At 50.8% G+C, this 18,042-nt stretch overlaps 1 protein-coding gene across 1 annotated transcript; it reads left to right on the forward strand.

Annotated features, from left to right (window-relative positions):
* Positions 1 to 1,953: 1,953 nt before the first annotated feature.
* dhx30 (DEAH (Asp-Glu-Ala-His) box helicase 30) lies at positions 1,954 to 15,613 on the forward strand. Its single transcript, XM_030115159.1, has 19 exons — positions 1,954 to 2,126; positions 2,275 to 2,405; positions 3,285 to 3,395; positions 3,480 to 3,710; positions 4,506 to 4,655; positions 5,202 to 5,354; positions 6,415 to 6,873; positions 7,083 to 7,442; positions 7,861 to 7,951; positions 8,283 to 8,387; positions 9,232 to 9,407; positions 10,443 to 10,649; positions 10,767 to 10,848; positions 10,920 to 11,113; positions 11,255 to 11,414; positions 11,529 to 11,686; positions 14,071 to 14,171; positions 14,241 to 14,380; positions 15,354 to 15,613. The coding sequence occupies exons 1-19, from the start codon at positions 1,973 to 1,975 to the stop codon at positions 15,611 to 15,613; spliced, it is 3,423 nt and encodes a 1,140-aa protein (XP_029971019.1). The 5' UTR covers positions 1,954 to 1,972.
* The last annotated feature ends 2,429 nt before the right edge of the window (positions 15,614 to 18,042 follow it).

Raw genomic sequence — 18,042 nt, forward strand, 5'->3', positions numbered from 1 at the left:
AGTTATAAAATAATAATTATATCTCCTCATAACTTATCACAACCCCTGTATTAATACACGGGACAAATTATGCTGGAAATTTGGTCTTAATTTGATTAAGGAATCATAATCATGATATAAGACTTTAAACTAAAGCAATTGGTTAAATTTAGGAAGGAGAAAGGAGAGCTTGTGGAGGACAGGACTTTTTGTGATGAACGCCAAGAACCAGAAATAGTAAAACATGTCAGTGAACTGCAGGAAATATGAGGCCGAAAGAAGAAAAATGATGGCAGGATTAAGGAGAGAAGGAATGGAAGGAGGAGGGTTGAGAAAATATTTAAATGAGGAAGAGATAGAGGATATTTGAATACAGTAGCTTCCGGGCCTGACATAAGGACCAGGAGATGGCGGTAGTGCAACGGTGCAGTGGATGCAAAGTACCTTTTAAAGGTGCTGTAGGCAGGATTCCGCATCCCCGCCATCTTGCTTAGGGTTACCTAAGCAAGACGGTTTGACCCATCTAAGATGGCGATTTGAAACCCAGCACAGCCAATCCTGTCCTGTTTTCTCTGACATCACGCCCTTACGCAAGTTAAGCCCCTCCCACAAGAACATGTGACGAACACCCCTCGACCAATCACGGTTAGAGCCTCAGGGGCTCTTCTGATTGGTCAAAGATACCTGGAGCTGTGGAGATTCCTTTTCAGCTCAGAACAGAGACAGATGGAAATGCAGCTTCCTCGCGGTAGTGCAGTTATGCTACACTCCTAAAGGATTATCAATGGATACTCTAACATTTAATCCAAAGAAAACACAGAAAAATTAGCACTGACTAGCAAAATCCTGCCTACAGCACCTTTAATTTTGATGGACTTTCCTGCATGTCTGGCTCACTCCAGGGAAAACGGATCTTGCCTGTGTGTGCATGCGCACGCTGACTTTGCCCTTTTTGCTAACTTCCAGGTGTGTAGCTATATTCACGTTTATTGTAGTGCTGCGCAACGATTACACTTCTTAATCACTGTTAATCGCACAATTTTTCTTCGATTAATTTTGAGTAATCACACGCGTGATGTGGAGAACGTTTACGACAGTGATCACAGGAGACCAGTAGGGGGAGTGCTAAAGCAAACCTTGCATAGTTCTCCTTTAACACATTTTTTTTTAAACTTATTCTTTTATTTATTTTTATTTTGGCACATTTATTCCTTTGTTTTTTTAATAGATTTATTTATTTATGTATTTATTCCTGTTTATATTCACACATTTATTTCCTTATTTTTCAACAGATTCATATTTTTTATGGCACTCCTGTGACTCCTGTTTCTCGACTGTGGAGGACCAAAACTGCAGTCATTAACACTTGTAAGAGAAACAGACGCATGTAGTCGATCCTGGATTTATGCTGCTCACTTGAGGAACTGACCCCCTTGCAACCCTGCCCCCTTCATTTACATATTGACGCAGTAATGCAGAAAAAATAGCAATCCAAGCTCGGAAATAATGAAGATATAAATGTGACAGTGATTAAAGATAGTCAATAAATAAACAGATGAATGAATAGAATGTCAGACGAAAAGAAAATACAGAAACATCTAATTCGGAGAACAGACAATGTGAAAGTAAAACAACACACATATAAATACAGGCTCCAAAATTAACGAAGAAAGAAATTTATTAAATCATAAAATAAATAGACTGAAGTCAAAATGACAAAATAAATGTATATTTCAGTCATATTTTATAGGTTTTCTCATGAAAAAAAATATGATTTGTTGGAACATAAATTTACTTATGGACTCATTTTTATTCGTGTTTTTTCTGTATTTGTTTTTGGCAGTCTTGGTCCGCCATACTCGATTAATGAAAATATTGAGAGTGTAGTACACCCTGGACACCAGAGGGGGCGCTGTGAGCGCCGGTGTGCGCTCTGGTTCTCTCCAGAAGAAGCGGCAGTCGGTTCAACATGGCGCTGCCCGGAGTCGTCCTCATGCGGCTCAGAGCGCTCAGCCTCCCGCTCACAGCCGCTTTCAGCGGCGGCACCGGCGGCGGGACGGCCGGCCTGTGGCGCTCGCAGTTGCAGCGGTCCGGCAGCAAAGTTCGGAGCTCCCCGCAGCGCGGAGCCGCTCCCCAGGCGAAAGGAGGTGAGAGAAGCCGGTGGAGAGCGGACTGGCTGTCAAGGACACCAGCTGCTCCATAACACCGCTGTCAGCTGCAGTGGATGAAAGCCTTGCACTGCCGGGAGCTGGGAGGGGTGTGACTCCGTTGTGTGTCTCTCCTCCACCGGTTCAGGTGAGGCCAGCCTCCTGCGGCAGTTTCCGGACCCCAAAGGCCTCCTGAACAATACCGTCTCCCGGTCTCTGGGGGTCAGCGACCTGTCCCGGTTCATCCAGTACAGCTGCACGGAGCAGGCCGGGGTGAAGGTCAGTGTGAGCCTGATGCTGCTGTGCGGTGTGTCCCCTGGACAGTTTGCCGTGTGAGCTGTCTTTGTCTCGTCTTCATCTCGTCTTCATCCTGGAAACGGCTGTTTGTCAACTTTCTGTTGCTGTATGTCACATTTGTTTAAGTTTGTCTTTTGTGCACTGAGCTGAAAATGGGATCATGTGAACTCTGCAGATGTTTGGAGGGAGGCGCTTTAGGGATGGTTGTCCTGTTCTTGGCTCTGTGGCTGTTAGAGGAAGTCGTTGAGAGGAGAGACAGGAGGAGCGGCGTGCCCGTCAGGAGGAGAGACGGGACTGGAGGACGCTCCTCGGAGCTCCTCGGGGCTCCACTGCTCCTCATCTGATATCTCCTCCTGGTCGTCTCCACTCCTCTTTCTGTCCTTGGCACCGTCTCCCTGCTGCCTGGAGTCTTCTTTAAAACTCAGCCTGTCTCTTCTTTGTAAAGAAGCAAGAAAGAAAGAATCCGATGCCCACCACATCCTCCATGTTTGTTTATTTGCCGGTGCTTAATGACGTCACATCCTGCCTCGTAATGTGGCCGTTCATCAACCCCGCCTACATTCCACCCGTAACCTCGTACATTTTAACCACACCACTGATTTGGGTCTGGTTATGGTTTTGCCAACCTGACCAGACCCTTCCTGTACCAGCTGCGCTGTGGAAACTCAGATTTAGCGATGCTATGCTGGTTTACTGACCAAAGTGGCTGTTTATTCCTGCAGTACCAGTTTGTACCAGCAGGTTGTGTATTGAGTCAGCGACAGGTGACTGAATGTCCTTGTTTTGCTTGTGTGTGACATGATGCTGCCTGTGCAGATGGTGGCTTCACCGCATTGTCTTTGTGCGTTTGTGTGTGTGCAGAGAGCCACCGTCACACTGCTGTGGCCCTGCAGGATCCAAGAGGACGGCTACGCCTCCAAGAAGACCGACGCCGAGCGCTTCGCCGCCGCTGCCGCCTGTCTGAGGCTCAGAGTAAGCCGCAGAGGGAGGAGCCCAATCTGAAGTACTTCCTGATCCTGATCCTGATCCTGATCCTCGCTCGTCTCTGTTCTTCAGGACCTGGGTGTGATCGGCCCCAACAACCAGCTGCCTCGGAGGAGAGCCGGCAGGGCCAGAGGAGGCTTCCCTGCAGCTCCCTGTGACCATCCGGACCCGTTCTCCTCCAGAGAAGAAGAAGCAGAACAGGAGGACGTCTCCCGAGTGTCTGAAGCTCTGTCCATGTTCCCACAACCCAAAGCCCTCCTGAACAGAGTGGTCCAGGCTGCCACGTCCTCCAACCGGTGCAGGGTGAGCTGCCACTGCCGCATGGACAACACGGAGGACACACACGTCCTTGATGTGTGACGACACACACATCCTGGACGCATGACGACACACACACGTCTTACACGCGTGATGACACACACACACACACACATCTTAGACGTGTGACGACACACACACGTCTTAGTCATCACAACACACACACGTCTTAGACACCTCATGACACACACGTCTTACACATGACACAGGTCTCGCTCATCTGATTACAGTGGGGACAATGATTCGATCCCCTGCTGAAGTGCTGATAGAGATTAGGGTTGTCGACGTTGACGATGGTCTTTACCCGTGTGAGCGGGACTTCTAACCGACGTGGAACCATAGATCTTAAATATAGTGGATGAAGCTTTCCTGACGTCACTCATAGCGTTCTGAAATCCCGTTCTGAAGATTTCAGAGACTGGCTGTAAAGAGAAAAGTGTGAAAAGACAGGTTTTCTCTACCAAGTATGAAGCAGTGTCTTCATTGAACAGTCAAATACTGATTTCACTCGGTCAATGCACAAATTTTAATAACTTCTATGTCGTGTGTTTCATGCATGTCCAGCTGATATTCTGTCTGCTGTCATAATCAATAAGCTACCATAGAAGTGGTCTGTTAATTTCTAAATAACTTCCCGCTTCAGGCCGTGTACCATCAGTGTTTCTTACATGTATGAACTCAGAACTTCAGAGATTCACACACTGGAAACAACGGAGATGAATGCCATTGTCAGAAAACAGGGTAAACAAGTCCCACCCCCCCCCCCCCCACCCCCCCCAGGAGCTGATGCAGTTCACCACCACCGGAGGGAGGCTGAAGCGCTGTGAGCTGACGCTGCGGTGGCCGGAGCAGATGACGTTGGTGGGCGTGGCCGGCGGTCGCGTGGCGGCGGAGAGACGAGCTGCCGCTCTGGCCTGTCTGAAGCTGAAGGTGAGGAGGAAGGATTCAGCCAGGCAGTGATCTGCTCACTGTCGCTTCATTATGTATCATGTCGTAATATCCTTGATCAATATTTCTTGATTTATTTCTACTTGTTTACTGCATTGCTTTTTAAATTACCTTATTATTGACATTGATCTCACTTATTTAACAAGTGGTTTTAGTTTGATGTTTTTGTTGGCTTCACATTTTTTCTGCTTTGGCTTTTATTAAATGATACATATTGATATATGTACATGTTGACTTATTTATTATTATTTGTTTGGTAATTACGCAGGTTTTTTTAAGTTGGGGCCAGTTTTCTCCAGCCTGTAATTGATTTCCTTTTTTTAAATGAGTATTTATGCTGCTTTTTTTCCCATTGTTGCATCGACCTGAATGTTTGCATGATGTGAACAAACAGAAGCTGGAAGTTGTGAACTTTGAAGGTCCTCCACATTTCATCATCTGTCTTGAGAATTGAGTTGGGTGAAGTTCATTGTGCGGATGCGTTCGTGCAGGAGGAATGTTGTGAAGCTGTTGAGCCATTTGTTTCAGGAGTTGGAGCTGCTGGATGAGAACAACGACCCTCTGACTCACGCCCAGTACCACCGGCAGAAGGTGAAGGAGGCCGGTGACCGCCACAGACAACCGGTGCTGCTGGACATTCCAGCAGACCTGCAGCTGTGCATGAGGGAGCACCTGACACAGGTGAGGTGGAAGGGGGAGGGGCGTTTAGAGGACCTGACGGTACACACACATAAAGGTAGAGCATCTAATCCTGATCAAGTGGCCTCTTGGTTTTCCTCCTCTGAGGAGCAGACTGAAGGACTTGTTGGTCTGGATGAACAAACAGATCTGAGAAGAGAGCAAAACTCAGTTTCCCACTGAGTTTATGTGGAGACACGAGGTTCACGCACTGTCAGAAGGATCTCCTCCAGGTCTGAACACACAAGTGTTCTTCAAACAGAAGCTGGCTGTCAGTGGTTCTCTACCTTACTGACCGGCTCCCCAAACTTACCCTGCACCAGTCTCCATGAGGCCCGTGCCGTGGGTCGTGTTGCCAGTGATCTACTGAGGCTGTGCGCCTGCCTTTCAACCTTCTACATTGAGACCGACAGTTTGTGGTTTGAGGAACCAGATTGCCGGTACTAAATATTTACATTCCACACTGGCCCGGTTTACCTGGGAGCTTTTATCAGTCCTATTGAGAACGCTTGTATTAAAATCAATCTGTATACATGGACGCCACATAAAGCCGCCCAGGTTCAGTCCTGGTCTACCTGGGCCCCAGGTGAAGCCGATTATTCAGTATCTGAACGTCTCTCTCCACTCTCCAGCTACTGATCTTGAGCTCTGCAGTCAGCAGCCTTCAGCCCCGAGCAGACTGTTATCATCTGGTGGTCAGACATCTCCATGGTACACTCAACAGCGAGCGCTCCGTCGGATGAGCTCCGCCGGCCGCGGGGCTCCGGGCTCTGCCAGATGCAGAGACAGGGCAGCGGACTCTCCGCCGGCAGCGCTCCCCGGCCGCTCAGCCCAGTAGCACACGGCCACGGCGTCCGGTTGTGGGGAGTCAGCTGGTAGTCCGTCATTGAGCTGTTTGAACAACTCGCCAGACAAATACTGCATCAGAAATGGCAACGAAACTCCCTTTCTGAAACAATGTCATTCAAAATTATTTATGTGCATTTATGTTTTTCTAAAGCTATTTGACGACCCCAAGGTTGAGAATGGCTGGTTCAGAGAGTTCCTGTGTTCTGTCTGACAGTACCCGGTGGCTACAGAAGTCCAGAAACTCTGGGAGGAGGAGGAGCTGAGAGGACAGCAGACCGAGGAGGACGAGGAGGAGGAGGAGGTGATGGACACCATCACCGGCCGACCGTACCGCCCCCTCTCCGACCTAGAGGCTCGACAGCTCAGCGCCCGCCTGCAGAACCAGTGGGAGAGAGCCAGCCCCGGGCTGAACCCCGACCTGCCGGCGGACGCCCACCGTGGGCGCCTGGTCTCGGCCGTGGCTTCCAGCAGGGCGGTTGTGGTCGTGGGCGAGACGGGGTGCGGGAAGACCACGCGGATCCCTCGCTTCCTGCTGGAGGAGCAGGTGAAAGGCGGCGCCGGCGCCCACTGCAACATCCTGGTGACGCAGCCTCGCCGGATCAGCGCCGTGTCGGTGGCCCAACGCGTGGCTCAGGAGATGGGTCCGTCTCTGAGGCAGTCCGTGGGATATCAGGTACCTTCACTCTCTCAGGGTATCGAACCGTGGTTCTCCAGGGCCGGAGTCTCCCTGCTTCAACATACATCAGTCTAATCATGTCTGCATCCAACTGGTAGAAAGCTCCTCATTACATACTGCTGAGAACGTCTGCAGACCCCTGACCCCCCCCCCCCCCCCCCCCCCCCCCCCAGGCGCCCCTGATGTAACATATGGTTTGTATGCAGGTGCGTCTGGACAGTCGACCTCCAGCTCACAGCGGGGGAGCCCTCCTCTTCCTCACAGTGGGGGTCCTGCTGAGGAAGCTGCAGTCCAACCCCACCCTGACGGGGGTCAGCCACGTGGTGGTGGACGAGGTGCACGAGAGAGACATCAACACGGACCTGCTGCTGGCTTTGCTGCGCCGCTGCCTGGAGGAGAACGGCGGGCTGCGGGTGGTGCTGATGAGCGCCAGCGGCGACACGCGGCGGCTGGCGGCGTACTTCGGAGGCTGTCCCGTGGTGACGGTGCCCGGCTTCATGCACCCGGTGAAGCAGCGCTACCTGGAGGAGGTGTTGAGCGAGATGGGGGCGGAGCCACACAAACAGGTCTCCTTCAGACTCTTGTGGTTGGAACTGGTTCTGTTGTGTTGAGTTTGCTGTGTTCATGGTAGAAATGACAGGAATCCTCCTGGAGACGCGCCTCTGTTAGAACCGTGGAGAACTGTCACTTTGAAAGAATTGAAATAACCCTCAGTAAACCAAACAGGTGGAATGACTTTAAAATAGAAACTTGTTTCTTTCACATGTAGACAAACTCATCAAACCTCCTATTGATCCTGAAGCTGTTTGTGAAGGTGCTCAGGCTGGGTTTATAGCTGCAGTTCCACTGAGACACCAGCAGGGGACAGACTCGCTCCAAACAGGCTTGGCATTCAGCCTCTCAATCTGCCTTCTGCATCTGTGATTGGTGGAGAAAAAGGGGGCGTGGCCTGACTATGAACATGCATTTCTTTGTTTGTTTCAGACAGGAACAGAAGATCCCAATCCAGACCCGGATCCTGATCTGGATCTAGTCGCCGACGTCATTGAGCACATTGACAAACACGGAGAAGCAGGTAACTGAGAGACAGTAGTTTTTCAGTCTGGGGTCAATGATCAATATCCGTCAATGATTAAAAGGTCATTCTGAAATGTGCCTGGAGTCGGCTATTGTTCAGTGTACATCTTTATCCACAAAATGAAGGGTTATGCTTTGGAGAGCTCGAAATTCCTATGTCCTGTAAATGCATCACAGCTTCGTCCCTCTGCTGGTGTCCGGGATCAGCAGGCGTCTCATTGCCAGCCTTGCCACTGGTTGTGTAACATTGAGCGATTCGTGTCCGATCAGATTTTGATGTTGTCGCTGCTCCGTCACCTCCGCCCTCACTCCCTTCTCCTCCTGCTCAGGTGCAGTACTGTGTTTCCTCCCCGGGTGGCAGGAAATCCGAGCAGTTCAGGACAAGCTGCAGGCTAAAGCTCACTTCAGCTGCAACCCTCAGACCATCCTGCCCTGTGAGTGAGAGTCGGAGACGCTGCTGCTGTGTCTGCTGTACCTGCTGCTGCTGTACCTGCTGCTGCTGTACCTGCTGCTGGTGCTGCTGTTGCTCCTTCTCCTCCCGCTGCTGTTAATTCAGTTCAGCTTTATTTGTATAGCACCAATTACAACACAGTCAGCTCTCGGCTCTTTTACAGAGAAAGCCCAACAGTTCCACATGAACAAATGTTGCAACAACCCATCAGCAGCAGGGTAAAACTTACCCGGTTCACTACGGTCTGAACCAGCCCTCTTTCCCTATCAGTGGCTGAACCATCCAGTGCTTGGTGACTACAGGAGGGAACGAGTGGGAGGGAGTCGGAGCCAGGGAGAGGCAGCCTGTATGGGCATGAACCTCTCGCCCTCTGCTGCTGCTCCTCCTCCTCCTCCTTTTCAGAGCTTCACAGCAGAATAAAGTGCTGAGTCAGCGTTGGTGATTAAAAACTCAATTAAAAGCAGCAGAGTTAAAATAAGTGACCGGTTCTGCTGCGTTGTTGCAGTGTATGAGAATGAATATGAGAAAAGAGACTAAAATAAAGAGTAATCTGAGTAATGAAGGGCATGTCTGTGTTGATGTCTGGTCTGTTTAAAAGACGGGTGGCAGTGAGGCCGCGGCACTGCCTGAAGAGAAAGTTAAAAACACTCTGACATCAACATGACGCTTCTTTCATTCGTCAGTGTTCATCTGTTGGCCTCGGACACTGCCATCTGTCATTTGTCTCCTTGTAGGGTCAGGAAGTTCTTCATTTTCTGTGATTGGTTTGGAGGTAGTGGGCTTCCTGTGTGAAGAGCTGAAGCCACTTGTCTTCTTCTCCTGTGCAGTACACTCCAGTCTGTCTGTGGCCGACCAGCAGATGGTGTTCCAGCGCCCCCCGCTGGGCCGGAGGAAGATCGTACTGGCCACGAACATTGCCGAGACCTCCATCACCATCGACGATGTGGTTCATGTGGTGGACACGGGAACTCACAAAGAGCAGAACTACGACCCACGCACCAAGGTGAGCGTTCATCCTGCTTCTCAACAGAAGTACAGTCAAGTCAGGACTGGATGGAAATGTGATTGGTCCAGCGTGTCACGTGACTGCATCGCGTGGAAAGAGGAGCAGCTGTGATTGGCTGATTTAAGCTAAACTTTAACTCCTCAAACAAAATTCAGCAGATGACTAATATGAAAATGTGAGTCTGGTCAAGAAGAAACTGGTGACAGAGACCAGAACATGTTCTGGAACCAGGAGTTAATTTACACATTCACCACTCACCAATTCACCACAATGAATGAGTTCTAATGGGTTTCAATGGGTTGTAGTGGGACTCCCTTTCTTTTTGAAACACCAACCCTGCTGGAATTTCCAGAGAATTACAGCTTTACTGCACTTGAGTGTCGGCTTCATGTTTTACCGCCTGAGTTTGACGCCTGGTTGAACCAGCCGGAGTGAGTCAAGCAGCACATGCAGGCAAGCGAGTTCCTCCAGCTGATGGACGGTGGAAACTCGGCGGGTTTGTCCGCAGTGACAGTCCTCCCTGTGAAACCTGCACCGGAGCACCTGGAACCTCAGCAGAGGAGAACCCAGAAGTGATCCGGACTGAGTACGGGTCTTTAGGGTCTATCTACAACTTTACTCAGTGGAAATTCAAGACGACTTGACCCGTACTGAGAAGAACACCAGAAGAGGATCTGTGGAAATCAGACTTAATTGGTCTAAATGTAAGAGGACTACGTCAGGTGAAGCACGAAAAAAAGCTGTGATTGAACTACATCAGGTCGCACTGATACCGGCTGTGATAAACTACGACAGGTGCACAGACAATCTGGATCAGTCCCAGTCTGACCCGGTCTGAGTTTTCCTGGTCCAGTCTGACCCGGTCTGATTCGGAGTCCTCCACTGAGCCGGTTCTGCTCACTATTCTGTCCACTGGACACCACAGACTGATCTGCAGGGAAGTGACTTTCTGTGAGGAGTTTGCATGCTCTCTGCGTTCTGTGTGGTTGACGTCTGATGTAAACGATGTTGTTGGGGTGGGGGGGTCTCCAGGTCTCCTGTCTGGACACGGTTTGGATCTCGCGCTCTAACGTCACACAGAGGAGAGGGCGAGCGGGGCGATGTCAGCCCGGACAGTCCTACCACCTGTTTCCACGGAAACACCTGGACGCCATGACACCGTTCCCCATTCCTGAGATCCTGCGCACCCCTCTGGAGAGTCTGGTGGTTCAGGCCAAAGTCCACAGCCCTCACTGCCAGGTCCGCCCAGTGGAGGCTCGGCCCCCATTTCAGATCAAACTTCAGTGTGAGCCGCTTCCTTTGTGGTTGGTTGATGTGAGTGTCTTGGCGTTTGAGGCTGTTCTCTCCTCTTTGCAGGCTGTAGACTTTTTATCGCAGGTGTTGGACAGTCCTGACCCCAAAGCTGTGAAAGACGCCGTCCAGAACCTCCAGGACATTGGTGAGTAGCTCAGTGCTCCTCCACCTTCAGCTGGCTGCAGTTCACTCAGGGTGGGGTGTTTTCCTCTTCAGGCGTTCTGGACGGGACGGAGACCCTGACCCCTCTAGGACAGCGTGTGGCCTGCATGTCCTGTGACCCCCGGCTGGGGAAGGTCCTGGTCCTCGGCGCCCTCTTCAGATGCACCCTGCCCATGCTGTCTGTGGCCGCCTGCCTCACCAGAGACCCTTTCCTCAACAGCCTGCAGAACCGAGCGCTGGTCAAGAAGGTGACGGCTCTTCACCGTCTCGTCTGAGTGATCAGTGATGGTGATAGAAACACCAACACGTCATGGAAATCTCCATGACTCCAAGCTGCTGTGTTGAATTCAGGTTTTAATCGTTGTTCCTGTTGGGGGTGGTGGTTTCAGGCTAAAGAGGCTCTGAATGGCTCCAGCTACAGCGACTACCTGGTGTTCAGCCGGGCTGTCCTGCGCTGGAGGACGCTTCAGCAGGGGGGGGCCAGACAGTCCCAAGAAGACTTCCTGGAGCAGTACACACTGTCCAGGTCCAGCCTGCGATTCATCAACGGTCAGTGACGCACCTGATCCAGGATCTGTGACGGTGACAGGGAGCCAACTGTGTGCTTGCGTACGTGTGTGTGTGTGTGTGCGTGTGTGCGTGTGTGCATGCGTGTTTTTCCAGGCCTCATCTCTCAGTTCAGTGGGAACCTGTGTGAAGCAGACCTGGTTCCTGCCTCCAGCGACGGTCAGAGTCTCTCCTCTGTTTATAATGAGCTCAGTGATGAAGAGGAGCTGCTGAAGGCTGTGCTGCTGGCTGGACTCTACCCCAACCTCATCCAGGTACTGGCTCTCATGCACCAGTGTTGCTTTCGTTAACGATGACGATAAACATGTTCCTGATAAACATCATTACAGACTGTCCTTCCTCGGGGAAACAAAGTTAGGACGAGGGACCACAAAAAAATAACAAACCCATGCACACATAGCACGACATGAGACAGTAGCTTCAGTCCAGCAGATCAAGTCGCAGCTTCATCATCAGCGAAACTGCATCATCACCACTGGGGGTCAGCAGAGAGGGGATGAGAGGTTGAGAGTGGGGGGAGGGAGTATGTGTGGCAAGTGTGTGGCATTTCAGGTCATCAGTCCATGTAGTGTGTGTGGTTTGGCCCGCTTCCCAATTGCGCTCCAGCTCAGATGGTAGTTGCCGTGGAAACGGCCTTAACGAAGCCGTCCAGAGGTGATTTGTGTTGCAGCTGGGAGAGCGAGAGAGAGGGAAGATAGATAACAGTCTTCTAGCCGTGAATCTTCAGGGGATGTTTGGAGTTCCAGGGGTGCCATACGCAATCAGAAGGTATTTTGTTTTGGTGGAAGGAGCCGTTTGACCTTCCTTTGGTCGTCTGCTCAACTTTTCAGACAGAAGCTGGTTTAACCCTCTCGGTGCTGGGGACATCCAACTTAGTTGCCTCTCAATCGTCCATAACCCAGACTGTCCACCTTTCGAAAGAGTTCGCAGAAACAATCAGCGTCAGCTTTTGCCCGTTAGTTTGAAAAGACCGTCCTCCCTTGGACGTCTTTTGTGGCGGCGGTCTTCTTAATCCTCCAGAGGATCAGGCCGCAGCCCAGGACAATCAGCAGCAGGCCGATCATCATAAATCCGAAAATGTAGACACCCACAATGTCAGACCTGCCAACCTGTACACATTTTGCGTAGCAGGTACGCAATTTGACATTAAAATACGCTGGTACGCTCCGCCTCATTAAACTACGCAAAAAGCTGCAGACGTCTGTGAGCGCTGTTATAAATGCGGACCGTGGACGTTCTCATGTCTGACAACACAATGCAGCAGCAGGGCTCTGAAGTGTCACGCATTTCGATGTGTTGTCACGCAGTCACGGCACACATTGTATTTGTCACGTTGAAAAAAATACCGGTAAATTAGGCTGGTGCGCCGCAGCTATGGAACCGGGAGGAAACACATGTGCTACCCTCGTAGAGCTGCGACGTTCAATGAACGAGTCGTTCGTTTGAACGGCTCTTTCAAGTGAACGACGAGAGCCGGTTCTCAGCTGTCTGAGAGCCGTTCCTTTGTGCAAACTGTCCACGCTTCCTTCACATGTCTCCTGAGTGTCCTGAGTCCAGCTGTCTCCGCTGCCTTCATGTGAATGATGGAGTTTCAGTTTTCCGCCGCTTGCTCCAGTCACCTGAATGCAGCAGCTAACTAGCGGAGGAGGAGTGTCGCGAAACCGGAAAGGAGCCGGTGTTTTGGAAGAACTGATTCCCTATTAACTGGCGACTGGGTTTCTTTCACGTCCCTTGTTGCTGATAGATGTTAAAAACCAGACAAAAAGCCGTGTCCGACCTTTATGAGTCTGATTTCAACATCTGCTGCTACTAGCAGCAGCAGCAGGAAGTGCTAAAGGAAGTCAGTCACCAGTTAACAAGGAAACCAGTTAATTTGAAACACCGTATTGACGGCTTTATAAAGGTTTTAGTAATGGAACACACGCACGCATGCGCAAACACAGCATAAAATCCTCCGTTAAAGGACACGTAGCAGCATTTGGAAGCTCTTTTCTGGGGACGACGTGCAAGGTCAGCCGCAATGTAATGTGTATCAGAAAAACATCTGTTAAATATTTGTCATTAAACAAATTAAAGACTTAAAATTTAAAACTGACAGTACCCCCCCCCCCCCCCCCCCCCCCCCCCCCCCCCCCCCCCCCCCCCCCCCCCCCCCCCCCCCCGGTCGACAACTGTCCCGGCAACTGGTACTCCAAAAATTTTGCCAAGGTTGGCAGGTCTGCAATGTCCTCGACGGACAGGGGTCCAGGCATGTGACCCCCCTCCACTGTCCTCAGGCGTCCATCACATACCCAGCATGCCGAGTCCCGTCCGGACAGGAAGGTTCCCCGCTCCTCTGCTCTTCGTTGAAAACATCGTATCAATTGCGCAGAGAGACCAGCTAATCAGTTCCATGGTTGATATTTGGTTTGTCCAAAAAAAACCAAGTCAAGTGATTCCTCCAGTCAGACATGAGACAAAAGTGAAGCAAGCAGAGACCAGAGGGACGGAGAAGTAGGGGTTGTTCTGATCGTTCCTGCTGCAGCCTCCAGGACTCTACAGAATCTGGCCGACCCTCTTCGTGCAGCAGAGCAGGAGTGACGGACACTGACCATCCTCCGTTTGTCCTGCTCACTGCTGTCTGTCGCTCCCTACTCAGGTGAAGAAAGGCGCCGTGACTAAAGGCCGTTTCCGTCCAAACAGCGTGACTCTTCGGACAGTTGGCGGTCCGGTGCTTCTTCATCGCTCCTCCGTCAACAGGTCGGTTTATTCTGAGAGTCTCTGCACGGCTCACGCCGCCTTCGGCTCACGTCTCTGTCACTTTTTCAGAGGCAGGGATGAATTCCCGAGTCGCTGGCTGACCTTCTTCAGCGCGGTGAAGTCCAACGATCAGGTCTTCATCAGAGACTCGTCGGCGGTGCATCCTCTGGCGCTGCTGCTGCTGACAGACTGTGACATGGCAGAGACTGGTAAGCTCCGCCTCCTGCTGACATCTGGCTATATAATATTAAAACCGTCCAACAATAGAAACATACACATAGCCATTCCATCAACCCACCTCGGGTTCAAAAGAAGCTTGATTGTGCAGAAACTCGTCCAATCTGGCAACACAGCCACTCCGGTCATGGAGCTTTGATTTGTGCAATTTTGGTGTCATTTGACTTTCCTACAATGAGTAAGTACAACACTGTTCATTCTCCTAATGCATATAATGATTAGATCGCGTTTCTCATATATTCTACCAGAAAAACTACAAAAAACAATGTGAAGGCAAAAACACGACACAGATTTTATTTATAAATCACTGATTTAGGAACATGGGGGTGTGAAATCTCACAGGACACACTGCGCGGCTGCTTCGGAAGCCCACACGGTTTTTTTTTTCTTCTCTGTCACGCCGCGCCTCCCCGGAAACCCTCTGGCGCCCCCCAGGGGAGGCGTGCCTCACACTTTGAAAACTGCTGGTTTAAGTTGTTCGCCCGGGATCTATGACATTTCAACTTTTTGAATGGAAATATGGAAATTAATACATTTTTCCTTGATTTTTTTTTTGGAAAGGGTAGTTAGATGTGTTTTACCCTAATCTTGATGAATTCAAATACATTTCAATTTAAAGAAAATTGACCTTGAATAATGAGAACGAGAGAAATAAAGTGACGCAGTTATGAGTATTCACTCTGTTGAATTGACAATAGAACACAAATTTTAGCAGGATGAGATTGGTTTTTTTCCAGCTTTGTGATCGGTTCAGCGCAGAGCAACTCGTCTCTTCGTGTCTGCCAAACATGACCAGCAGTCTACTGAAACTTCTATCGACTGTGTTCTATACATCTGTCAAGGAAAAGTTTGATCACTATGTGTATATAAAGTGGTTTGATCCCCCAGCTGCGAGAGTTGAGACTCAGCTCCTCCATGTTTGTCCATGTGTCCCCTCTGTCGCAGTGACCGGAGACATGGTGGACGTCTCTTTCCCGGGACGCTCTCTGATGCGCTGCCGACTGTCGGCCGAGTCGTGGGAGCTGCTCTGGGGGATTCGCACCGCCGTCCACAGCATGATGTACCGGACCCTCAGCAGCCCCTCCAGTGCCTCTCGGAACACCGAGCAGGACGGACGGCTGCTCCGCCTCCTGGTGGGACTGCTGAACGGCACGCACCAAAGTGGCCTGGCCCCGAGTGCTGACAGTGACGGCGAGGGGGGCTGAGGGGGGGCTGAGGAGGGGCTGGGGGGGGGGGGGACAGAGGAACCACAGGAACCACAGTTTGAGTGGTGGATGCTCTGACATGGTGTAAAGTCCACAGTGGATGCTGGATTGTTTTCGATTTCGAAGTTTCTTTCTGGAAATCGTTTGGATTGATTGTTTTTGCTTTGTGAAAAGCAGCTGGATGTTACTCCAGAGAGTAAAACCAAGAATGACCGATTGAAGGTCAGTTAGCTAGAGAGACTGTAAATAGCCTATTTATTGTAATGAACATTAAATTCAATACAAGGATAAGTGGTTATTTTCACACACACACACACACACACACACACACACACACACAGCATTTTTTTTTTCCCTTGTCCTGTTCGGCAGCTGGGGCGTGCAATATTGAGTGATTGAAGCCTTTTACTGTCCGAACAGATTTTAATGTTAGCAGCAGGAGGAGATTGAATCTCCTCCTGCTGCTGCCTTTATTTGAGACTGGCATCTGGCATGGCTGCCGGACAGGACGGGGATGGAAACGCTCGGAGAGCAAGAGACAGAGAAAGAGAGATAAAGAGAAGGGGAAGGTGGGGGGCTGTTTTGTATTCACAATACAAAACAGTCTTGTCAACACACCACATGCGACAGAGAGCAATCCCAAACCAGTCTAAACAGCACCGAAGCAGAGCCGACAACCAACACAGAGACCGACAGAACCAGAACCGATTTTTTTTTTTCCCCACAAAAAAGTGGAAGAAACAAAAAGTCGATGAAACAAACAAGTGAACAAAGCCATAACAACAAAAGGAGGTGCAGAGAAGGAAGGAAGTGCAAGGACATCACAAACTTTTTCTTTTTTGAGATTATAGCCAATAGTAAACTGGGGGTGTGCAAACTGAGAGACAGAGTATGAAATTACACCGGAGCATCAAGAGAGGTCTGCTACAGATCACCATTAGTCTAACCCACCACAAGAAGACAAGGGAACCAAGTCCACAGGTAGAATGTGAAGACTGATTAAAGATCAGTGTGATCATGCAAACGTGATGGTGATAGTGCTTCATGCATATGACCTCTGACCCCTGAGAAGGCCAGAAGCAGGCCAGAGAGGCCTTCAGTGCCCAGACAGCCGGCGGCCATCACAGAGCCCAGATCCGATCCCCTCCCCCAGGCAGACGTCCACGTGCTGGTCCAGAAGAGGGCAGAGGAAAGCCCTGGCCGGGAACCCCCGGGGCCCGGGCCCCAGGGAGCCAGGACCGGCAGGAGCCAGCCCACCCTGGCACGGGACGCCCGGGTCAGGCAGAGCCGAGAGCCCAGGGCCCAAGACCCCAGGAGCCAACACCCCCCCGCCCCCACCCACTCAGGCGGAGGGCCATGACCCACCCGGGAGAACCCGCTGCCGCCCCAGGACAGCGCCCCCCCAGCGCTCCAGCCACGTACCCCGAGATCAAGGGCATCACCCGCCCCCCCCAAAAGCCCTTTCCTGAGCCCACCCCCCGACTTCCCCTGTCCTCTCCTGCCTCACTCCCCCCCCCAGCCCCAACCCAACACACTCACTCACACACTGGCCAAAAAACCTGTTTAAACCTGCTAATAATCGGCTCCTCGTGGCAGAGTGAAAGGGTTTAATCTGCATTTCGACCGGGTCGTTCAACCCTGCAATCGACCTGTTAATTTACCGGGTCGCTTTTAGTGAGAGGGATACGTCCGGGAACTTACGTGATGATGTTGACGCAGCGCGGCTACGTTAGCGCGCTAGTTGTTGTTGCTGGACACAGCGTGAGATTTCCTTTGACAAGGTGACCGAGTATTGGCAAGATAGCAAGACCAGACAGCTTCTCTTGATCCGTGGGGAAGAGGAGATTCGTCGACAGGTAACGGGACTGTGTTCCGCTGCATTCTTTACTTTGAATTTGCTCCATCGTGCTGATGATGTCATCAACGTGGGACACCATCAGCGCGGGAAAACGCAGCAACTCGCCAGCAGGCGGCTAGACCCGCGTCTGCAAGCAGTGGGAAAAGAGTCTTATTATAATAAAAGCTAATCGTTAGCAGGTTGAAAACACGGGTCGACAAGCTAGTTGCAGTGGGAAAGAGGTATAACACACACTCACACACACACACACACACATGCAGCCAGTCATACAAACCAAGCGAGCCACAGCAATGCTCCACAGCCTGGTTTCCCTCACTGACTGCTTTTAAGAAATGTCATTTTTCCGTGGACTGGTTTGATGGCGTACAATGAAGAAATGTACTGATGGAGTGAAGAGCATGAAATCAGCGCTGAAGCATTTTTCCAAATAAAACTCAATGCACGTTTTTTTAAAAGCAGAACTATGCAACTTTTTTACCTCAATCAATGTTTTTCAGAATCCCTGTGGGGATAAACAAAGACTTGACGCGGTGATTCGCCGGCCCCTCCACTGCCCCCGGTGTCTATGTCC

Source organism: Salarias fasciatus, chromosome 18, assembly GCF_902148845.1.
Source record: "Salarias fasciatus chromosome 18, fSalaFa1.1, whole genome shotgun sequence".
Classification (NCBI taxonomy): domain Eukaryota; kingdom Metazoa; phylum Chordata; class Actinopteri; order Blenniiformes; family Blenniidae; genus Salarias; species Salarias fasciatus.